The sequence below is a fragment of the Hyperolius riggenbachi genome, chromosome 4 (genome assembly GCF_040937935.1).
Source record: "Hyperolius riggenbachi isolate aHypRig1 chromosome 4, aHypRig1.pri, whole genome shotgun sequence".
NCBI lineage: Eukaryota > Metazoa > Chordata > Amphibia > Anura > Hyperoliidae > Hyperolius > Hyperolius riggenbachi.
Genome location: NC_090649.1, coordinates 59,002,994 through 59,026,643, shown reverse-complemented (window position 1 = coordinate 59,026,643; position 23,650 = coordinate 59,002,994). Strand labels below are relative to the sequence as shown.

Genomic DNA, 23,650 nt, shown 5'->3' with positions numbered 1-23,650 from the left:
GTAAAAAAAAACAAAAGTGACATCATTGAAAAGAGAATACATAGTTACCCTAGGGACTTAGCTTTTAAAATATGTATGCCATGAGAGTGTATTACTGTTAATCATGAAGATAAGGGCTTTTTAATTACTGATAGAGTACAATGAGAAAACAAAAAACACAAACCAGAAACTAATATATTATCGCCATACATTGTACTAGGAACATTATTTAAATGTTGAGATAACCAGGACAAATTAGCAAATACAATGTGTGGGTTTTACCTATGGTAACATTGTTTATTTGAAAACTATAGTGCATGGAAATGGAGAAATAGTGTATTTTTTCTTTTTTTTTCTCATTTTTCCCTTTAAAATGCACAGATAATAGCATAATTACTAAAAGCAAATATCACCCTCACAAAGCATAATTTGTGGCAAAAAAAACAAGATATAGATCATTTACATCTGATGAGTAGCAATAAAGTTATTGGTGAATGAATGGGAGGAGCGCTGAAATGTGAAAATTGCTCTGGTTTTTAAGCAAAAAACCCTGTGGAGCTGAAGTGGTTAAAAAACTGCACAATTCGGAAAATGCATGGTTTCCTCACTGCCTAGTGGGCTCCCAGCCTTAGGCCTCAGAATTCCCTGCCAGTCAGCTTTTCCTGCCAACCGGCCAGGCGCAAGATAGCACTCGGTGCAGCGGTTGCTGTGCTCAAACATGACATGAGATGTTTTTGAACTGTGCTGTTACGCCACTGCGGGACAAGCACTAAGGCCCAGTGCACACCAAAAACCTTTAGCAGATCCGCAAAACGCTAGAGGTTTTTGAAGCAGATTTTAGAGCGATTCTAGGCATGTTTAGAGACGTTTTGTAAACATGGCTAGCGTTTTTTGGAGCGTTTTTGTGTAGCAGATTTCATATATTGTTACAGTAAAACTGTTACTGAACAGCTACTGTAACAAAAACTCTTGGAAAACCGCTCTGATCTAGCGTTTTTCAGAGCAATTTTCCACTTTCCTATACTTTCACATTGAGGCAGAAACGCCTCAGAAATCTAAAAAATGCTGCAGCCCCTAAGTTTGCGTTTGTGGAAAAAACGAGCCGCTCTGGTGCGCACCGTCCCATTCACTTTCATTAGCCAAGCGGTTTTCCCCCTGCAAGTGTTTTAAAAAACGCTCCAGAACCGCTCTGGTGTGCACCAGCCCTATCACTGCCATGGAAGCCGTGAGCAGCAGACAGGACACTGAACCGCTTGACCAACCAGCAGTTCAGCCGTTGGTGGAGAGTAGGCCTCAGCCATAGACCCATGGGGATCAGGTGCTCTGACTGAAGTATGACTGGTATAGCTGCATGCTTGTTTCAGGAGTGTGATTCAGACACTTTTGCAGCCAAAAAGAGATCATCAGGACTGCCAGGCAACTGGTAATGTTTAAAAGGAAATAAATATGGCAGCCTCCATATCCCCCTCACTTCAGGTTCCCTTTAATGTGGATAGCTCTGTGGAAGAAGTATTATATTGTATTACCTGAGTGAAGGGAATCTGTCCTCTCTCGGCCCGGGCAAATGCTCCATCCGAACCGCTCTTTACAAAAGCTTTCACCAGAAAACTGCTGTAAATACAACAAAAGAGGTCTCTGTGAAAATGAGGATGGGGATGTTAGTACCTATATTTTAGTACAGTATGATCTCAATGCCGAAACTCTAACCCTATTCCTTACATGACCCCTCTCACCACCTAACCTACCCTAACCTAACCCTGTATTTTTGCTGCCATTCCCGTTGCTCACAGAGACTCCCAGAGCTTGTTTATATCTGTCTCTTAGCTCCTTGGTTAGCTAATGTCAAAATGTCTGTGCTATAAACTGCAATCCTCACAGGCAGTTTCAGTCTGTGCCCCTCCCCTTGCAATCCGAATATTGGGAATGATGCATCTAAACTGCTGCAGCAGCCGCACCCACACACCTAAGAAACGTACTCCTGAACTCTTCTGGTCATGTGATCAAACTTTCATAATGATCTTTGGCAGCAGATGCCTCATTCCACACAAAATGTAACAGCTGAGCACTGATTAGTGAACGGTTAGATGCTGGAGATGGTGTTTAAAGAGAACCAGAGAGGAATAAAATAACATATTTATACATACCTGGGGCTTCCTCCAGCCCCATCAGCCTGGATCGCTTCTACGTCGCCTTTCTCCGCTGCCTCATTCTGCCGGTCCCATCATTTCGGCCAGTCAAGTTAGTCGACGCAAGCGCAGTGCGCTCTGTACTGCGCATACGTACAGAGCCGGAGGGAGCCCCTGTGTATGCGGAAGATTGGCCATGTCCGGCAAAACTGACGGGAACCAGTAATGGCGATAGAGGCAGCGGAGGACGGCGGTGTGGGAGCGATCCCAGCTTATAGGGCTGGAGGAAGCCCCAGGTATGTATAACATCTTTTATTCATTTTTAAAATAAGTTCGTCTCTGGTTCCCTTTAGGGCCTCTATTCCATGGACAGTTGACAGGCAGTGAAATGCCTCTCAAACTCTCACAACTGCTTGCTGCTGCCTGGTAACTATTCACCGCTGCCTGGTAACTGCTTGCTGAGCACACAGTTCAACTGTTCGTGAAAAAGAGGCCTGAGGCCTTTTCCATGGACTGTTGATAGGCAGTGAAATGCCTCTCGACCTCTCACGACTGCTTGCTGCTGCCTAGAAACTATTTGCTGCTGCCTGATAACTGCTTGCTGCTGCCTGGAAACTGTTTGTTGCTGCCTGATAACTGCTTGCTGCTGCCTGGTAACAGCTCAATGTTGCCTAATCACTGCTTGCTGAGCACACAGTTCAACAGTCAGTAGAAAAGAGGCCTTATAAGTTTCCTCATCACCATTTAACAGCCAAGTAGCCTTGAGAAGGGTGGGGAGACGACAGTTTATTTATTTATTGTATTTATAAAGTGCCAACATATTACGCAGCGCTGGACATTAGTTTAGGTTACAGACAATATTTAGGGGTGACATACAGCAAAATGACAATACAGGAATACAAGCAAACCAGATCACGCAGCACAGTATGAGTACAAGGTAATGCTTAGTCACTGGATGGAGCATGGAGATTAGGCAAGTTAGGTTCACACAAATGCATAGCATGGGTGCACAGTAATGGAGGTGCATGATCAGGTAGGACACAAAAGGAGGAGGACCCTGCCCAAAGGCTTACAATCTAGAGGGAGAGCTAGGGAAACAAAAGGTAGGGGACCAGAGTTCAGATGTGGGTTTAGAGCACTTGTGAGGGGTGGTAGGCCAGAGTGAAAAGGTGAGTTTTGAGGGCCTTCTTGAAGATGTTGAAGGAGTGGGCTGCCCTAATGGGTGGAGGTAGGGAGTTGCATAGTGTTGGAGCAGCTCTTGAGAAGTCCTGGAGGCGTGCATGGGACTGGGTGATGCGAGGGGCTAGGTGTGTACCTCTGAGTAAGAACGGAAATGTAGGTCAGACAGGTTGTTTTGTGGACAGATTTGTAGGTCAGACACAGTATCTTGAATCTGATTCTGGACTGGATAGGAAGCCAGTGGAGGGATTCAAGGAGGGGATCCGCCGTGGTGGAGCGATGGGAGCAGTGGATAATTCTGGCTGCCGCATTCATGATGGACTGCAGTGGGCAATTCGGCTCATAGGGAGACCATACAGAAGGCCATTGCAGTAAACAAGCCGGGAAATTATGAGGGCATGGATGAAGAGTTTGGTGGTGGCAGAGGTCAGGAAAGGGCGGATCTTGCAGATGTTACGAAAGTAGAAGTTGCAGGACTTTGTGAGGTTTTGGATGTGGGGAGTGAAGGAGAGTGCGGAGTCCAGGGTGACACCCAGACAGCGGGTTTGAAAGGTAGGACGAATGGTAGTGTGGTTAACAGTGACATGCACATCTGGGAAGTTCAGGGATGGCCGGGTGGGAAGATAATAAATTCAGTTTTGTCTAGATTTAGTTTCAGGAACCTAGTGGACATCCAGAAGGACATGGTTGATAGGCAGGAGGAGACCTTGTCCATGGTAGTGGTGGATATGTCAGGGGTGTGTAGGTAGATCTGGGTGTCATCTGCATACAGATGATAGTTAAAACCCATGGAGGAGAAATCCTTGCCAATGGAGGATGTGTATAGGGAGAACAGTAGGGGGCCAAGGACCAAGCCTTGGGGGACTCCCACCGAGAGGTGGTTGGGGGTGGATGAGGACTTATTGAAGGAGGTCGTGAAAGAGCGGTTGGAGAGGTAGGATAAAAGCCAGGTCAGGGCAAGGTCGTGAATGCCCATGGACTGGAGGGAATGAGGAGTAGGGGGTGATCTACTGTGTCAAAAGCTGCTGAAAGGTCAAGGAGGAGGAGAATGGAGTATTTACCTTCAGCTTTAGCTAAGGCAAGGTCATTGACCACTTTGCTAAGTGCTGTTTCGGTTGAGTGGGCAGATTGCAGTGAGCAATGAGTTGGCATTGAGGTACCGGGTCAGGCGTTTGTGAACCAGACACTCAAGGAGTTTGAGGGAAAGGGGAGGAGGGAGATAGGGCAGTAGTTGGAGGGTAGTAAGGGTTCGAGGGAGGGTTTCTTGAACAGGGGTAGTACAGTGGCCTGCTTGAAGTCTCAGGGGAAGGTGCCTGTGGATAGGGAGAGGTTAAATAGGGTAGTGAGGACTGGCGCCAAATCTGTGAAGTGAGGCTGGAGTAAATCAGAAGGGATGGGGTCAAGGGGGAGGTAGTGGTATGGGAAGCCTGCAGTAGGTGGTTGGCTTCCTCAGTGGTAGTAGGAGTGAAGGAGGTGAGAGGAGGATAGGGTGGAGGAGATGCTGGTTGGGAGGTGAAGATTGGATATTTTGTTGGTGAAGTGGGTGGCTAAATCTGTGGCAGAGAGGGAGGAAACGGAGGGTGGGGTGGTGGGTTTAAGCAAGGAATTGAAAGTGGCAAAAAGACGCCGGGGGTTGGAAGCTTGTGCTCCGATGAGCTTGGTAAAGTATTCTTGCTTCACATGAGCAAGGGCAGTGTGGAACTGCAGCAGGTTAGTCTTGTACTGTAGGAAATCCTGGTTAAGTCTAGTTTTTCTCCATTTCCGTTCAGTGGCGCGTGTTACCCTCTGGAAGTTGCGAGTATGGGTAGTGCGCCAGGGCTGGGGGATAGGGGGTCGGTTGCGGCGGAATATTGGGGGAGCAGCTCTCTCTAGGGCTGATGAGAGAGTTTGGCCATACTGAGCTGCAGCAAGATTATGACAGGTTAGGGTGGGGAGAGTGGAGGAGAGGGCATGGAGGGGGTCAGCAAGGACACTACGGTTGAGCTTGCGTAGGTCTCGCTGCCATCGACCAGGTGGGTGGGCAGGTAGTTTGGAGGTGCCTTCCATGAGGAGGTTGAAGGTGAGAAGGTGATGGTCTGAGGGTGGGAAGGGTGCAATGTCAAGGTCTGCAATGGTGGTGGATTTAGTGAATATAAGGTCGAGAGTGTGACCTGCAGTGTGAGTGGGGGCGTTGGTGTGTTGTACTAGGCCAAGTGAGTTGGCAATGGTGAGTAGCCGGGTCACGACAGAGTTCTTGGCTTCATCGATGGGAATATTGAAATCCCCGAGGATGATGGTGGGGAGGTCAGAGGAGAGGATGTGTGGGAGCCAGGAGGCAAGGTTGTCGAGAAACTGTGGTGTGGAGCTGGACGGAGGATGGTATAAAACCGCAACAATGGCTGGGAGGGGATTGTAGAGGCGGATAGTGTGGACCTCGATTGATGTGAATTGTAGGGAGGTAGGTGGTGTGAGGACACAGAAGGTGCAGGATGGGGAGCAGAGCAGACCCACCCCTCCCCCGGTCCTGTTGTCTGGTCTGGGAGTGTGACTGAGGTGAAGCCCACCGTAGGAGAGGGTAGCCTCTGCGGCAGAGTCAGAGGGGGTGAGCCATGTCTCAGTGAGGGATTTGGAGAGGAAGAGGTTGTGGAGCGCTGTAAGTTTATTGCGGACGGATCTGGCATTCCAGAGACCGCAGGGTAGGGGGAGCATGTGTTTGTGTGTGGGATGGATGGAAATAAGGTTGGGGCGAGGATGGATGTTGAGGTCATTTGTGGACAGAGAGCTGTGAAGCGGGTCAGCAGGGGATGCTTGTCTGGCAGCAGGCTGTGGCCCGGGGTTAGGTAATATATAACCAGCCGCAAGTAAGAGTAGGAGGGAGAGAGTAAGCAAATGCGAATGGGATTTAAATGTTTGTGAGGTTTTTGAGCTGCTGGAGGGAGAGAGAGTCTTCAGGAGAGCTAACAGCTCGTGAGAAGCTGAGTAAGGTGAGGAAAGCAGAGCAGGTGAAATTAATATGGAGTGTGGTATACTGGGAGGGTGCATGTAGCAATGCAGCTTGTAGATGTTTGCAGACAGGCAGAACATAAGAAAAGGTGCAGTAAACATGGTAAATGTCTCTAATTATAACCAGGAAATTTCCAACCACTAAACAGTTTATATGGGTATGCAGGTAGTACAAGCAAACCTGTGTAACTAAAGAAGCAGATTCTAATTGGCTGTGCAACATACTGTATATCCAGCAGTGGCACATTTAGCAACAGCATTGGAGGCAGTTCAGGATGCAGAGTAGTAATTTCCAGCAGTGTCCTGTGGCTGTTGAGTCCTGGGTGAATTCTTGGTAAATTCTTGGTAAGTTGTAAAGCACTTTGTAGTAAATGGCACTTGGGAATTAAATGGCACAAAGTGACCAAGGCCACCAAGTGACCTTCTTGCAGCGCTTAAAAAGGTGTGATAGCTGCCATGGTTGAATTGGAAGAGATTCTCAATTAGAAATTGGGAAAAACAGTTCGGCTGAGGATGGGAGTGGCTACCAAAAAGCAGGCCTGCTGCAATACAAAATTGCTGCTCACTGGGCTGGAACACAAGGATTCACAAATGTAATATGGGAATATACAGACACTGCTGAACTACTTAAATGTACAGGGGTTGGACAAAATAATGGAAACACCTAACATTTTAGCATCACAATCTTTGAACATGTTTTAAGCAATTAAAACTTGACATATGTTAAATTGTTTTTGTTTATTATTTTGGTTATTTGATATGTTTAATTAAAATAATAGTTTTTTTTACAGATATTTAAACTAAAGTTGGTTATAATTTATAAAAATGGCAGATCTCTCACTCTCAGACTTTCAAAGAGGCCAAATTGTTGGTGCTCGTATGGCAGGCGCTACTGTAACAGAAACTGCCCGAATGCTTGGCATTTCAAGAGGTACTGTCTCAAAAGTAACGACTGACTGAAAGAAGGAAAAATGTCCTCAGCAAAGCACAGTTGTGGCCGAAAGTCAAAGTTGTCTGAGAGAGACCGTCGGACCCAGTTTCCACAAAAACTGTTCATTGGGAGCTGCACAAATCTGTAATCCACGGAAGAACTGCAATTAGAAAACCTCTGCTCTCAAAGACAAATGTTTCAAAGCGTTTAGAGTGGTGTAGAATCCACCAGAATTGGTCCCTCGAGCAGTGGAAAAATGTGATTTTCTCTGATGAATCATCGTTTACATTATTTCCGACCTCCGGCCGAGTGTATGTTTGGAGACAGTCGAAAGAAGCATTTCATCCAGACTTCCTTCTCCCAACCGTAAAACATGGCCGGGGTTTTGTGATGATCTGGGGTGCTTTTTCTTGGAAATCCGCTGGGCCAATGATTTCCCTTCATGGAAGAATTAACAGCCGAGACTATTTAGGAATTTTGGGCGACCAAGTTCATTTTATGGTTCAAGAACTGTTTCCGGAGGGGAATGCCATCTTTCAAGATGATAATGCCCCAATCCATACAGCTAGAATTGTTAAAGAATGGCACAAGGAACATTCTAATGAAGTTGAGCATCTCATCTGGCCACCACAATCCCCAGACCTCAACATTATTGAGCATTTATGGTCGTTATTAGAGATTCAAGTAAGAAGTCGATTTCCGCCACCAACGTCTCTAAAAGAACTGGAGGGTGTTTTAACTGAAGAATGGGCTAAAATTCCTTTGGAAACAATTCGCAATTTGTATGAATAAATACCTCGGAGAACTGAGGCTGTGATTGCTGCAAAAGGTGGACCTACACCATATTAAAATATATTTTGTTGATTTTCAAGGTGTTTCCATTATTTTCTCCAACCCCTGTATATTAAACAATATTAGTAGCAATGTATACAACAATCATACCAAATAAACGAACAGATATTGATTGCAGTCAGGATTGTAAGCAGATTTTGAAAGGGAAAGCAGCAATCGTACCAATTATACGAACAGATATTGATTGCAGTCAGGACTGTAAGCAGATTTGGAAAGGGAGAGCAGCAATTGTACCGATTAAATGAACAGATATTGATTGCAGTCAGGACTGTAAGCAGATTTGGAAAGGGAGAGCAGCCACCAATCGTACCAATTAAACAAACAGATACTGATTGATGTCAGGATTTTAAGCAGATTTTGAAAGGGAGAGCAGCAATCGTACCAATTAAACGAACAGATATTGATTGCAGTCGGGATTGTAAGCAGATTTGGAAAGGGAGAGCAGCAATCATACCTGATGAGGAAATGAAAATAATCCAGGTTAGATGATGCAAGAAGCCGCTTGTAGATATAGCAGTACTACAATTCTTGGTAAATTCTTGGTAAGTTGTAAAGCACTTTGTAATAAATGGCACTTAGGAATTAAATGGCACAAAGTGACCAAAGCCACCAAGTGACCTTCTTGCAGCGCTTAAAATAGGTATGATAGCTGCCATGGTTGAATTGGAAGAGATTCTCAATTACTGCATTGGAAAGAACTGGGAGAGACAGTAGAGCCCGTTCATTGTTTGGCAATCCATCTCGGCAGACTGCTATATCAGCTGTATTGAGGCCAGATTTTTTTCTCCACAACGATGTGAGAATTGGATGTTATACAGAAAACAATTACCGTACTCTCAATGGACTCCGAGCACCTCTCATGGGTATGCCTTTAAAGAGACTCCGTAACAAAAATTGCATCCTGTTTTTTATTATCCTACAAGTTCCAAAAGCTATTCTAATGTGTTCTGGCTTACTGCAGCACGTTCTACTATCACCATCTCTGTAATAAATCAACTTCTCTCTCTCTTGTCAGACTTGTCAGCCTGTGTCTGGAAGGCTGCCAAGTTCTTCAGTGTTGTGGTTCTGTGATGCATCTCCCCCTTCCAGGCCCCTCTATGCACACTGCCTGTGTATTATTTAGATTAGTGCAGCTTCTCTCTTCTCTCTTACAAGCTGGATAAATCGTCCTCTGAGCTGGCTGGGCTTTCACATACTGAGGAATTACATACAGTCAGAGCTGTCTGCACTCTGCAGGAAGAAACAGCCTGACACTTCAGTGGAAGATAGCTGCAGAGGGAAAGAAAAACACAAATGATCTCTTGAGATTCAAAAGGAAGGGTGTATACAGCCTGCTTGTGTATGGATGTATTTTCTATGTGTGGACATACTGTACATCAACCTACTTCCTGTTTTGGTGGCCATTTTGTTTGTTTATAAACAAACTTTTTAAAACTGTTTTTAACCACTTTTAATGCGGCGAGGAGCGGCGAAATTGTGTCAGAGGGGAATAGGAGATGTCCCCTAACGCACTGGTATGTTTACTTTTGTGCGATTTTAACAATACAGATTCTCTTTAAGACTCCGACCAGTACTGCAAAGTACCTAAAGATGGATAGCTTTCTGTAGCTTGTGTTCTCCTCTTTCATTTGATGCCTGAATCGCCGTTCTACACCAAAGAGTTTTCGTTTGATTTCAGGTTAAAAATCGCGGCTGCCATCTTGGCTATGTTATAACTTCCGGGTCATGCCTGTCTTCTCTGTTAGAGAAATGCATCACTGAATGAAGCAGGAAGAGGAAGTGACACGCATGGCCATTGCAAGAGGCTCCTCCAGAGGGGTCATAGCACGACTTTGTTAGAAGTCATCTGGCTTAAAGGCATGCCCATGAGAGGTGCTCGGAGTCCCTTTCAAGCAAGCAGTGTTCATGGGCAGCACGGTGGCGTAGTGGGTAGCGCTCACGCCTTGCAAAGCTGGGTCCCCGGTTCAAATCCCAGCCAGGTCAACATCTGCAAGGAGTTTGTATGTTCTCCCCGTGTCTGCGTGGGTTTCCTCCGGGGACTCTGGTTTCCTCCCACATCCCAAAAACATACAGATAAGTTAATTGGCTTCCCCCTAAATAGGCCCTAGACTAAAATATACAGTACATGCACTACACAATACATACATAGACATAGGGCTATGGTAGGGACTAGATTGTGAGCTCCTTTGAGGGACAGTTAGTGACAAGACTATATATACTCTTTACAGCGCTGCGGAAGATGTTGGCGCTATATAAATACGAAATAATAATAATAAATAATAAAGCAAACCTATTTGCAAATGGAAAATAGACAAGACAAGAGACAGAACATTTATATTGAACTTTAAAGTATACCAGAGCTCTAGCTATAAGAACCAATAATTTCCCGCTGCTTCCACCTGCGGCATAAACACGTGTGAGTCCCTCCCGCGGGCTGCCGTTCAACGGCAATCAGCCCCAGAAGACCTAGAACAAGCCTATTACTGGGGCTGATCGCAGCTGAACGGCAGACCAGAGAGGGACTCACATGTGTTTATGCTGCAGGAGGAAGCAGCGGGTAAGTATTGGTTCTTGGGTGCACTTTAAGGTGCTGGCTTACTGAACAGTCTCCTGTGTCAGAGGCAGAGCCCTTACCCAGTACACTATCCAGCCACTGCATAGTAAGGCATACTTACCTCAGGAGAGAGGAGCTTCTGGATCCTGCAGAGGCTTCCCCATCTCCCTTCACCTCACTGAACTGTGCCTGCACAGTAGTATGGAGCCACTCAGGCTTTGTCAAAAAAGGCCAAAGCCGATCAAATCCGTGTTACTGCACATGTGCGAACCATCGACAAAGGCTTGTTGCCTGTTTACCGGAGGTCACATCGCTGGAATGTGCTAGTGAAGGAGGACAAGGGAGAAGCCGAGGCTTCCCTTGATTAAGATGGGTACCCATCTGGGGCACTTTGGGGAGAAAAGTTATGACTGCCAAAGGTGGTTCGACAAGCTATTTCATCATGGGGGGTACTCACAGATGGATTAAAGGACATCCGTGGTGAAAATAAACTGATGAGAAAAACAATTGTATCTATCCTCCTCCTCCTAAAAATGACTTTTTTTTTAGCTATCCCACAGTTTTATTTTATATTTCAATCTAGTTTTTAAATGTTTACCTTTTCATTATCTCTGCTCAATGACTCCTTCACTGAAGTATGCCAGAGGTCAAATCTAGGGATTATTTACCCTTTTTATCTCTTTCCTGCTCTCAGAAGCCATTTACTGACAAGAAAGTGTTTTATGGCTGTAATTACTTATCAGTGAGGGTTGTGCTATAGTCTGACTCAGTCCGGCCCAGATAGAAACTGTCACTTGCATACCTGATGTTTAACTCTGTCAGGTAGAGAAAGAAAAAAAGGAACACAGCATAGCTAATTGTGTGCTATAGGCACTGTACATACACATGTCTATCTCATCATGTCACCTCGGTTGTCCTTTAAGACAAAACAAGGCAAGGTAGTAGCTTTGGCTTCTCACTATAGTCTTTCTGGTCAGCTGAGGTGGGAGAGGGGTCAAAGAAGGTGGCAGGTGGGCACCTTGACACCCGCTAGGCCCCAGGTACCCGCCTAGGTTGCCCTGTGGATGATCCTGCTCTGGACGTACTTAGTTTTTCACAGAACGCTTTTCCATTTTCGTTAAATAAATAAATGAGGATCTGAGGTTAGATCCAAATAACTTTAGAACCTGCGAAGGACTGGATTATTTTTATCACCTTCTTGTATATAAATCCTAAGAACTTCATGTTTAGGAAGGGGGTAAAATGAAGGTAGGCATACACCAGGTGATGTTTGGGCAGATCGACCAAGAGACAGATCTCTCATCAAATTTAATTGGAGAGAGATCTGTTGCCTTCCCATACAACAGCAGACAGATTCCCGAGAGATTTCAGCATGAAATCTCTAGGAAATCGGCCTTGTGACGCCGCGTCCACCGCTGCCCCCCTAATGTGAATGTGCCCCGCCACACTGTCTCCCACTGTGGTCCCCATGCATCTTCCTCTAGAATGCAAGCTCCCTCTAGATCAGGCATGGGCAAACTTGGCCCTCCAGCTGTTAAGGAGCTACAAGTCCCACAATGCATTGCAGGAGTCTGACAGCCACAGTCATGACTCATAAAAGCAAATGCATTGTGGGACTTGTAGTTCTGTGACAGCTGGAGGGCCGAGTTTGCGCATGCCTGAGCTAGATTGTAAGCTCCCTCTAGATTGTAAACTCCCTCTAGATTGTAAGCTCCCTCTAGATTGTAAGCTCCCTCTAGATTGTAAGCTCCCTCTAGAATGTAAGCTCGCTCTAGATTGTAAGCTCCCTTTAGATTGTAAACTCCCTCTAGATTGTAAGCTCGCTCTAGATTGTAAGCTCGCTCTAGATTGTAAGCTCGCTCTAGATTGTAAACTCCCTCTAGATTGTAAGCTCCCTCTAGATTGTAAACTCCCTCTAGATTGTAAACTCCCTCTAGATTGTAAGCTCCCTCTAGATTGTAAGCTCCCTCTAGATTGTAAGCTCCCTCTAGATTGTAAGCTCGCTCTAGATTGTAAGCTCCCTTTAGATTGTAAACTCCCTCTAGATTGTAAGCTCGCTCTAGATTGTAAACTCCCTCTAGATTGTAAGCTCCCTCTAGATTGTAAACTCCCTCTAGATTGTAAACTCCCTCTAGATTGTAAACTCCCTCTAGATTGTAAACTCCCTCTAGATTGTAAGCTCGCTCTAGATTGTAAGCTCCCTCTAGATTGTAAGATCCCTCTAGATTGTAAGCTCCCTCTAAATTGTAAGATCCACTTTAGATTGTAAGCTTCCTCTAGATTGTAAGATCCCCTTTAGATTGTAAACTCCAGTTAGATTGTAAGTTCTCTCTAGATTGTAACCTTCCTCTAGATTGTAAGCTTCCTCTAGAATGTAAGCTTCCTCTAGAATGTAAACTCCCTCTAGATTATAAACTCCCTCTAGATTGTAAACTCCCTCTAGATTGTAAACTCCCTCTAGATTATAAACTCCCTCTAGATTGTAAGCTCCCTCTAGATTGTAAGCTCCCTCTAGATTGTAAACTCCCCCCTGTAACGATCGGTGAAGCACAGAGAGGATCTGATTACTGGTGATCTGCAGTATCACAGGGAATACAGATGTATACCAGATTATAAGTGATCTGCAGTATCACCGATAATCCGATATACCAGCTAACCTCTGTTCACCCGAATAGAGTGTAGTGTTGGTGTAACAGTAACACTTAAGAGGACTAGGCCTCAGAGCAGGCCAAGGCGGGAGGAGTCAGGCTGAGAGTAGGAAGGATTATCTGAGAGTGACACTCTGGAGGAAGTGTCACTGACAAGACAGGGAACCGCCTCTAATAGTAAGGTCGGTTCTCGAGGTCGGACAAGCCAGGTTGTAAACACACGGACAGATAAAGTACAGATACAGAAGGCGGAGTCAAGGTACAGACAGGGTTCGGCAACAGGGTATCAGATATATCGAGGTACAAAATCAGGAGGCAGAAGCAGAGTCTAAGGACGCGCCGGTATTCGGCAACAGAGTATCAGAATGGCAAGGCACAAGATCAGAGTTCAGGAGGATAGTCAGGCAGGCAAAGGGTCATAACAGATAATCACAATCGAACTAGTACTTTAAGCTATCAACAGACTCTAGCTAAGTGTAGGATTACAGCTCCAGCTGGTCCCGGCACACTTAAGGATCGGACTATGGGTCTGAGTGCTCCCACGTTTGTGATCGCAACGCCAGACAACCAGCAACTGAACAGCCAGCAGTATATACACACAGGTATCTCTCCAGCACCTCCCTAAGTGCTGGACCAATGAGGAGTGGAGCCAGAGTCAGCTGACCAGCCTGGTCAGCTGACTCACTTCTGGCAGTCATATTTTCTGCCTCAGTGCGTGCGCGTCACTACCAACGCTGGTGGACTATGCGTCCCAGCCACACCAGCACTGTCCCTGGCGTCCGCCGCAGGAGCCGCTGCACTGCACGCGGCGGCCTTTCCGCGTTCACCGCTGCTCACGCGGCGTGCGGCGGCTCCTCCATGCGGCGCCGCCATGCTGGATGCGGAAGCAGCCGCCCCGCTCTGAGAGCGAGCGGCTGCGCTTCCACACTTCCTTACAGTTACCCCCCCCCCCCCCCCCGGGGAATGGACTTCGGACAACTCCTACCAGGTTTCTCGGGATGTATGGCGTGAAACTCCTTCCTTAATTCGTCTGCATGCATGCGGTTCTCAGGTACCCATTGTCTTTCCTCAATGCCATACCCTTTCCAATGCACCAGATATTGTACTGAGTTCTGTACCATGCGTGAATCTAAGATTTTCTCTACCTCATACTCAGGTCGTTCATCTACTATCACAGGAGGAGGAGGAGTAGGGCCCACATGGACTGCTGGTTTAAGCAGAGATACGTGAAAGGACCTAACCCCACGCATGCTGGCGGGAAGATCAATGGAATAAGTAACGTTGTTGATCTTTTTCGCTACCGGGAACGGACCGACAAACCTGGGGCCCAACTTGTTTGAAGGATGGTTTAGTGTCAAGTGACGTGTGGATACCCAAACCAAGTCTCCTGGCTGGAACTTCCACTCCAAAGAGCGTCTCTTGTCAGCTTGACCCTTCTGACTTCGGAACGCTTTTTCCAAACCATCTCTCACCATCCACCAAATGTCTTTAAAGGATCTTTGCCAGGCCTCCAGAGCTGGAAACGGAGTGGCGGCTACTGGCAATGGTGAGAATTTGGGCATTCTTCCAGACACTATCTGGAACGGAGAAAACCCAGTGAAAGAACTCTTTAGATTATTTTGTGCAAATTCTGTGAAAGGTAAAAATTTGACCCAATTATTCTGTGCTTCTGCAACGTAGCACCTCAAAAATTGCTCCAAAGACTGATTAATCCTCTCCATTTGACCATTGGTCTGTGGGTGGTAGCCTGATGAAAACGACAGCTTCATGCCCATTTGGTGGCAGAATGCCCTCCAGAATCTAGAAACGAATTGGACTCCCCGATCCGACACTATGTTTTCCGGGAATGCCGTGCAGCCGGAACACATGTGTGATAAACAAGTCGGCCAATTCCTGGGCCAAGGGGAGTCCTTTCAAGGGCACAAAATGGGCCATTTTACTGAAGCGGTCGACTACCACCCAAATGACCGACATGCCCTCTGACTTGGGAAGCTCACCCACAAAATCCATGGACAAATGGGTCCATGGCTCACTCGGGGTGGGTAAAGGCTGCAAGGTACCCACAGGTGCCAGCCGGGAGGGTTTATTTTTTGCGCACACTGCACACTCCCTAACAAACTCCTTGCAGTCTGCTGCTAAAGAAGGCCACCAAGCACATCTGGACACAAGATCTTGCGTTCTAGACGCCCCAGGATGTCCCGCATTTTTGTGAGAATGGAACATTTGCAAAATGCGGAGACGAAAGGGCAAAGGCACAAACATCACCCCTTTAGGTTTCCCTTCGGGGACATCCTGCTGAAAGGGACTCAGAGTCTCTGCCCAGTCTTCCCAAGTCTCAGTTACAGCCAGTACCAGTCTCTGTGGGATAATGGACTCTGGGGCAGGAGGCTGGGCTGTCTCTGGCTCAAAGCATCTGGACAGGGCATCTGCCTTAATGTTCTTGCTGCCCGGGGTGTACGTAATAATGAACCTGAACCTCGAAAAGAATAATGACCATCGAGCCTGACGGGGACTTAATCTCCTAGCCCCTCGATGTATTCCAGGTTTTTGTGATCAGTGTATACTGTAATCGTATGCTCTGCTCCTTCCAGCCAGTGACGCCACTCCTCAAAGGCAAGTTTAGGGGCAAGGAGCCCTCTGTTGCCTATATCGTAGTTTCTCTCTGCCGGAGAGAACCTACGAGAGAAATAGGCACAGGGATGTAATCTTCCCTGCAACCCTGATCGCTGAGACAGCACAGCCCCTACCCCGACCTCTGAGGCGTTCACCTCAACAATAAAGGGGTAAGAAGTGTTAACGTGCCTCAGGATGGGTGCCGAGCAAAACAAGTCTTTCAGAGTGGAGAATGCTCGTAGGGCTTCTGGGGTCTAGTGGTTAGTATCTGCCCCTTTTTCCGTAAGACAGGTAGGGGTGAAATGACCGTGGAATACCCCTTTATAATCCTTCTGTAATAATTCGCAAAGCCTAAAAACCGATGTAAAGATTTTAACCCCACGGGTTGGGGCCACTCTAACACAGCAGAGACTTTGGCGGGGTCCATACACAGGCCCGTGGTGGAAATTATGTACCCCAGAAAGTCGACAGATGTTACTTCAAAAATACACTTCTCAAGTTTAGCGTAAAGTGAGTTTTGCCTTAGTTTGTTGAGTACAAATTTCACATGCGTTCTGTGCTCAGAGAGGTTGTTGGAGAAAACAAGTATATCGTCTAGATAGACCAGAACAAATCTCCCCAACACCTCTCTGAAGACCTCGTTGATGAGTTCCTGGAAAACGGCCGGGGCATTACATAACCCAAAGGGCATCATCAGGTACTCGTAATGCTCGTCTGGCGTGTTAAAGGCCGTTTTCCACTCATCGCCCTTTCTTATGCGTACCAGGTTGTACGCGCCCCGCAAATCCAGTTTTGAGAAGATCTTAGCGTCTGTGACCTGCGTAAATAAATCGTCTATCGGGGTAATGGATAGCGATTCTTTACCGTGATTTTATTTAGTCCCCGGTAATCGATACAGGGCCGCAGGCCCCCGTCTTTCTTTTTAACAAAAAAGAAACCTGCTCCAGCAGGCAATCGGGACGGGCGAATGGAGCCCTTGGCCAAATTCTCACGGATATATTCTTGCATAACCAACTTTTCTGGCCCAGATAAATTTTACAAATGACCCCGAGGGGGCATACAACCTGAACAGATATCAATGGGGCAATCAAAAGAGCGATGTGGGGGTAATTTGTCTGCTGCCTTGGGACAGAATACATCAGAATATTCCAAATATTGCTCAGGTACCCCCTGTACATGAACCCTGGTTTGGCCCAATGTCACCTTCCCTAAACATTGCTGAAAGCAGTGTGCTGACCAAGAAATTAGTTGGCCGGTGGCCCAATCAATGTGTGGAGAGTGAAGGTGCAACCACGGCATGCCGAGTATAATGGTGAAAGTTGTCATATGCAATACAAAGAACTGTAACTTTTCCCAGTGCAGTACCCCTATGGTGACTCCCACCTCTGGTGTCTGAGACAGTGGGTGATTCCCTTGCAGAGGAGAGTCATCCACTGCCGTAACCTGGATGGGTGGTTGTACTGGTGTGAGCGGAATACATAATCTCTTAGCAAACTCAAAATCCATAAAATTTGCCGCGGAGCCTGAATCGATAAAGGCTTCCGTGACCTCGGTCTTATCTTCCCACGTAACGGTACAGGGAAGAAGCAACCGTTTTTCTTCTAGGGGTAAAAGTCGGACACCCAGGGTGTTACCCCCTACCACTCCTAGGCGGTAGCGTTTTCCCGGCTTATTAGGGAAGTTTCGTACTATATGCCCCCCTTCAGCGCAATACAGACACAGCTGTTCGGTCATTCTCCGTCTTCGCTCCACCTGGGTCAATTTTGACCGAGCAATCTGTTTCGGCTCGGATGGAGGAAAGACAGGAGAAGATGAAACAGTAGGAGGTGGAGTCACTGGGGCCGTGGTGTAAGACACCCTGCTGACACGGGAACTACCCCTGGTCTGTCTTTGGTAGCGCAGCCTGCGGTCGATTCGGATGGCCGCTGAGATGGCCTCATCGACTGTTCTGGGCTCGGGCTGACTTAACATCAGATCAGAGAACTCATCGGACAGCCCTGACAAGAAACAATCTAACAGGGCATAAGTGTCCCACCTGGCCGTAACTGACCACCTCCTAAACTCGGCCGCGTAATCTTCGACTGGACCTTCGCCTTGACGCAAAAGCTTGAGCTTCCGCTCAGAAGTCGAGGCAAGGTCCGAATCGTCGTAAATTACTGCCATAACTTTAAACAATTCCTCTACAGAGGTAAGAGCTTTGTCTCCGGTGGGCAGGCTATACGCCCAAGACTGGGAGTCGCCGGACAACAAAGTTTTAATAAACGTGACCCTCTGGGTCTCATTACCCGAAGATTGGGGTCTCAACTAAAATAGGACAACACTCTACTCCTAAAATTCCGGAAGTCAGATCTGTGGCCGGAAAAGCTTTCAGGTACAGGCATACGTATGTCAGAGCTAGAAGGGGATCGCACATGATCCACTGATGTCTGGAGGGTTTGTACAGACCCTGATAGGGCATCAATAAGAGTTATGTGGGTGCCCAGTACTTGATTGATGTTGTCTACCGAAGCAGCAAGTACACCCAGACGATCAGTGTTTGCGTCCATTTTGTATTTGGTCTGGCGTTCTGTAACGATCGGTGAAGCACAGAGAGGATCTGATTACCGGTGATCTGCAGTATCACAGGGAATACAGATGTATACCAGATTATAAGTGATCTGCAGTATCACCGATAATCCGATATACCAGCTAACCTCTGTTCACCCGAGTAGAGTGTAGTGTTGGTGTAACAGTAACACTTAAGAGGACTAGGCCTCAGAGCAGTGAGGAGTACTGCACAGATTGCTCCCGAAGGCCTGAACTCTCCAAGGCGGGAGGAGTCAGGCTGAGAGTAGGAAGGATTATCTGAGAGTGACACTCTGGAGGAAGTGTCACTGACAAGACAGGGAACCGCCTCTAATAGTAAGGTCGGTTCTCGAGGTCGGACAAGCCAGGTTGTAAACACACGGACAGATAAAGTACAGATTCAGAAGGCGGAGGCGGAGTCAAGGTACAGACAGGGTTCGGCAACAGGGTATAAGATATATCGAGGTACAAAATCAGGAGGCAGAAGCAGAGTCTAAGGACGCGCCGGTATTCGGCAACAGAGTATCAGAATGGCAAGGCACAAGATCAGAGTTCAGGAGGATAGTCAGGCAGGCAAAGGGTCATAACAGATAATCACAATCAAACTAGTACTTTAAGCTATCAACAGAATCTAGCTAAGTGTAGGATTACAGCTCCAGCTGGTCCCGGCACACTTAAGGATCTGACTAAGGGTCTGAGTGCTCCCACGTTTGTGATCGCAACGCCAGACAACCAGCAACTGAACAGCCAGCAGTATATACACACAGGTATCTCTCCAGCACCTCCCTAAGTGCTGGACCAATGAGAAGTGGAGCCAGAGTCAGCTGACCAGCCTGGTCAGCTGACTCACTTCTGGCCGTCATATTTTCTGCCTCAGTGCGCGCGCGCGCGTCACTACCAACGCTGGTGGACTATGCGTCACAGTCACACCAGCACTGTCCCTGGCGTCCGCCGCCGCACTGCACGCGGCGGCCTTTCCGCGTTCACCGCTGCTCACGGATCCTCCATGCGGCGCCGCCATGCTGGATGCGGAAGCAGCCGCCCCGCTCTGAGAGCGAGCGGCTGCGCTTCCTTACACCCACCTAGATTGTAAGCTCCCTTTAGATTGTAAACTCCATTTAGATTGTAAGCTCCCTCTAGATTGTAAGATCGCTCTAGATTGTAAGCTTCCTCTAGATTGTAAGCTTGCTCTAGATTGTAAGCTTGCTCTAGATTGTAAGCTTCCTCTAGATTGTAAGCTTCCTCTAGATTGTAAGCTCCCTCTAGATTGTAAGCTCCCTCTAGATTGTAAGCTTCCTCTAGAATGTAAACTCCCTCTAGATTGTAAGCTTCCTCTAGATTTGTAAGCTTCCTCTAGATTGTAAGCTCATTCACTCACTTAACTTCCAAGATGGCGCCCCAGCAGGTCGCCTCGGTCACATGGCTCCTGTAGCTAGGTAGTGTTTCCACAGTTTCCAGCTACACAAAGTAGTATTGGATAGCTTTAGAAGACTGCTTGTCGTTTTGTGTTTTAGCTGATGCATTTTGTTTTAGCTTAGGTTAGTTTTTAGTCTTAGTTTTTTTTTTTTTTTTAGTTAGCTTGTTGCTAGGCAGCAGCCCAGCTGTACTCACCCGATGCCTGCACATGGTCCCACGCCGGCCTTCAGCTCCACCTGACTGCCGCCACCGCTCCGGTCTGCCTGCCGCTGCCACCGCTCTGGTCTCGCCTGTTTCCCGCTGTTGCCAGGACAGACCTCGTAGTCTGCGGACCTCCGTTCCCGCTGCATCCTCGGGAACATCCTGGCTCCTGGTCGCCGCTGCCAGCTCCGGCCTGCTGCTCCGGCTGCTCACCCGTCTCATCACACCACGTGGTCCCACGCCGGTCCTCTGCCTCAGGCCCCCGGATAAGCCGCTGCTGCTCCTCCAGACTCACTGCATCACTCCACATGGTCCCACGCCTCGGATCACCACCGCACTGCAAATCTTGGCTGCGCACATCCATCTCTTCCTCCTGCGCTGAACGCACGTGGCTGCACTTCACCACCCGGGGACCCCTGTGCAGCACCTCACCAGCAATCAGAGGGGGGCTCCGCTCTACTGGGCTCCTCACCCTTTGCCTCCTCTTGGTGTGTTCACGCCAGGGCTTGAGGGCCCCGTGACCAGCCTCCCCCCTCCAGGCACACTTCTTCCTCCTGCGGCTGCAGATCCACTCCAGGGCTTGGGGGCCCCGTGACCAGCCTCCCCTCTCACTTTCTCCGGCGGCTGCAGATCCTCCTGCTAGAGTCATCTCTCCCATGGTGAGTGCCACAGCTTGTAATCACACTGGAACTGGACCCCACTATCTTGTTCTTGCTTAGCCGCTGCCTGCTCCATACCGTCTGCCTGCCACTTACTATATACTGTGCCATTATGCTGTGCTGTGCGGGGCTGCCATCCCATCCCCCTGTGCTGTGCTGCCTGCCCCTCAAAATACACTGTGCCCTACACTGAGCTGTGCTGCCTACTACACTCCATCTACCCTGGCCTTCTGCTTGGGCCCCTATCTACTTGGGCCACATGCTGCGCTGGACTGTCTGCTCCACTCTACCTACCTGGGCCACCTTCTGCGTTGTGCCGCCTGCCCCATTCCACCCTCTGGGCTCCATATCTACCCTTGTGCAACATCCTGTGCTGCCAGCTCCACTCCATCCTTTGAGCCGCCATACCATCCACCTGGGCCCTATACACTGTGCTGTGCTGCCCGCACAATACTACCAACCTGTGCCCTACACTACGCTAAATGGGCTCAAAACGGTCACAAAATACTACCACCCTTTCCAGAGAAGCCCTCCTTAAATGGGAACCTCCGGATAGCCCCAAGCCTCCAGGGGGCTCCCCCCTGTGGGATGCTGTCTCAGCCCACATCAAATACCTTGTCTCCAAGTGGGCACCGTACAAACGCCGCCACAGAGGTAGGAGGGCGGGGGCCCTTGTCCGACTCAAGAGGAAAGGACTACGCTCTCCAGTCCCCGCCATCCTACTTGCAAACGTCTGCTCACTCCCAAACAAGCTGGACGAGCTGCTGATCCTACTTGGGAGCAAACCCCAGATCAGCAAGAACACCCCTGTTCTCTGCTTCACTGAGACCTGGCTGAGTGACAGCATCCCCGACAACTCTCTACATGTACCAGGCTACAACCTCCTAAGAGCAGACCGGGACGTAGCCCTCTCGGGGAAAACGAGAGGTGGGGGCATCTGCTTTTACGTCAACACCTCCTGGTGCTCCAACATCACCACTCTCAACAGGACTTGTACCCCAGATGTTGAGTTCCTGGCCATAAACTGCAGGCCTCAATACTCCCCCAGAGAGTTCTCCTCCCTTATCCTCGTTGGGGTCTACATCCCACCCGACGCACGCTCCGAGACTGCACTGCGTGTCCTCAGTGACCATATCTCGCGGTGGGAAACATCCCTCCCTGAGGCTCTGGTGATCATCCTAGGCGACTTTAACAAGGCAAACCTACGACAGGAGTTACCCCGCTACAAGCAGCACGTAACCTGCCCTACCAGAAACTGCAACACCCTGGACCACTGCTACACGGTCCATAAGAACGCTTACAAGGCCAGCCAAGGAGCCCCTCTGGGAAACTCCGACCACAACACAATCCACCTGATCCCCACCTACAGGCGGCTCCTGGAGACCTCAAAGCCCACCGTCAAAACCATCAAAAAATGGACAGCTGATGCAAAACTGGAACTCCAAGCCTGTTTTGAAACCACTGACTGGTCGACCCTGAAGGCACCCTCCCTTGATGAATGGGCCGAGAATGTAACCTCCTACATTAGCTTCTGCGAAGAAGTGTGTATTCCATCCAAAACCTTCAGGATCTTCCCCAACAACAAGCCTTGGTTCAACGATAAGCTCCGACGACTTCGGAAACGCAAAGAGGAGGCGCACAGGTCTGGCTCCCCTGAGGAATACAGAGAACCCAGGTACGCCCTGAAAAGAGAACTGCGATCAGCAAAAAGGGCCTACTCTGATAAGCTGGGGCTCTGTCTCCAATCAAACAACACACGGGAGGTATGGAAGGGCCTGAGAGCAGCCACGAACTTCAAACCCGCACCTCTGCCTGCGACACCGAGCCTTCGGCTGGCTGAGGAGCTCAATGAGTTCTACTGCAGGTTCGAGCAACTTCCAAACCTGCACGTGGACCATACAACCACGACCAAGGTGACCCCCCCCCCTCGGATGAGCTCAGCGCCCCGGCTCCTGTTGCTGTCCAGGAACTAGATGTACTCTGGCACCTCCGCAAGCTGAATCCCAGGAAGTCTTCTGGCCCAGATGGAGTGTCATCGATCTGCCTGAGGACCTGTGCTGATCAGTTAGCCCCTGTGCTCACCTCCTTATTCGAGCAGCCACTATCAGACGGTATAGTCCCCTCCTGCTTAAAGCGGTCCATAATTGTACCAGTCCCCAAAAAACCCGGCAGCACGGAGCACAACAACTTCCGACCAGTGGCCCTAACTTCCAACATCATGAAGCTCCTTGAGCGGCTGGTCCTTGCTCACCTGAAGAGGCATACGGACGCTCTCCTTGACCAGCTCCAATTTGCTTATAGGACAAACAGATCCGTGGAGGACGCCATCAATGCCTGCCTGGCATACATCACAGAGCACCTAGAGAACCCCGCCTCCTACGCTAGGATCCTGTTTCTGGATTTTAGCTCAGCGTTTAACACGATCTGCCCAGACATCCTGTTTATCAATCTGGTGCAGCTCGGAGTAGACCCCACCCTTCGTGCATGGATCAAGGACTTCCTTACAAATAGAGCGCAACAGGTGAAGCTCGGTAACTGCTACTCCAGTGTTAGAACCACCAATACAGGGGCTCCACAAGGCTGTGTACTGTCACCACTACTGTTCTCCCTCTATACCAACAATTGCATATCATCCGTGGACTCTGTGAAAGTCATAAAATTTGCAGATGACACCACTATCATCGGCCTAATTGGTAGCAACGGGGAGCAGGAGTACCGCAGCGAAGTCGAGAGAATCTGTATCTGGTGTAGAGACAACAACCTGGTACTCAACGCTGCAAAGACTGTGGAACTAGTTGTATACTTCAGGAGGAACCCTCCCCCCCTTCCACCGGTCCTCATTGGGGGTACCGAAGTCTCGAGGGTGACATCCGTGCGGTTCCTCGGCACGACTCTCACCAACAACCTGAAGTGGGGGCAGAACACCTCCAAAATTCAGAAGAAAT

General features: G+C 48.4%; 1 protein-coding gene across 3 annotated transcripts in view; it reads right to left on the bottom strand.

Moving 5' to 3' along the window:
• Positions 1 to 23,650, bottom strand: part of EPHX2 (epoxide hydrolase 2) — a 147,062-nt gene that overhangs the window by 112,320 nt on the left and 11,092 nt on the right. For 2 of the 3 annotated variants that reach the window (XM_068280105.1, XM_068280106.1), the window contains exons 2-3: positions 8,432 to 8,503; positions 1,506 to 1,590 (exon numbers count right to left, since the gene is read on the bottom strand). In XM_068280105.1, coding sequence (XP_068136206.1) covers positions 1,506 to 1,590; positions 8,432 to 8,503 — 157 coding nt within the window. The remainder of the gene's footprint in view (positions 1 to 1,505; positions 1,591 to 8,431; positions 8,504 to 23,650) is intronic. The other variant, XM_068280107.1, reaches the window with a different exon arrangement.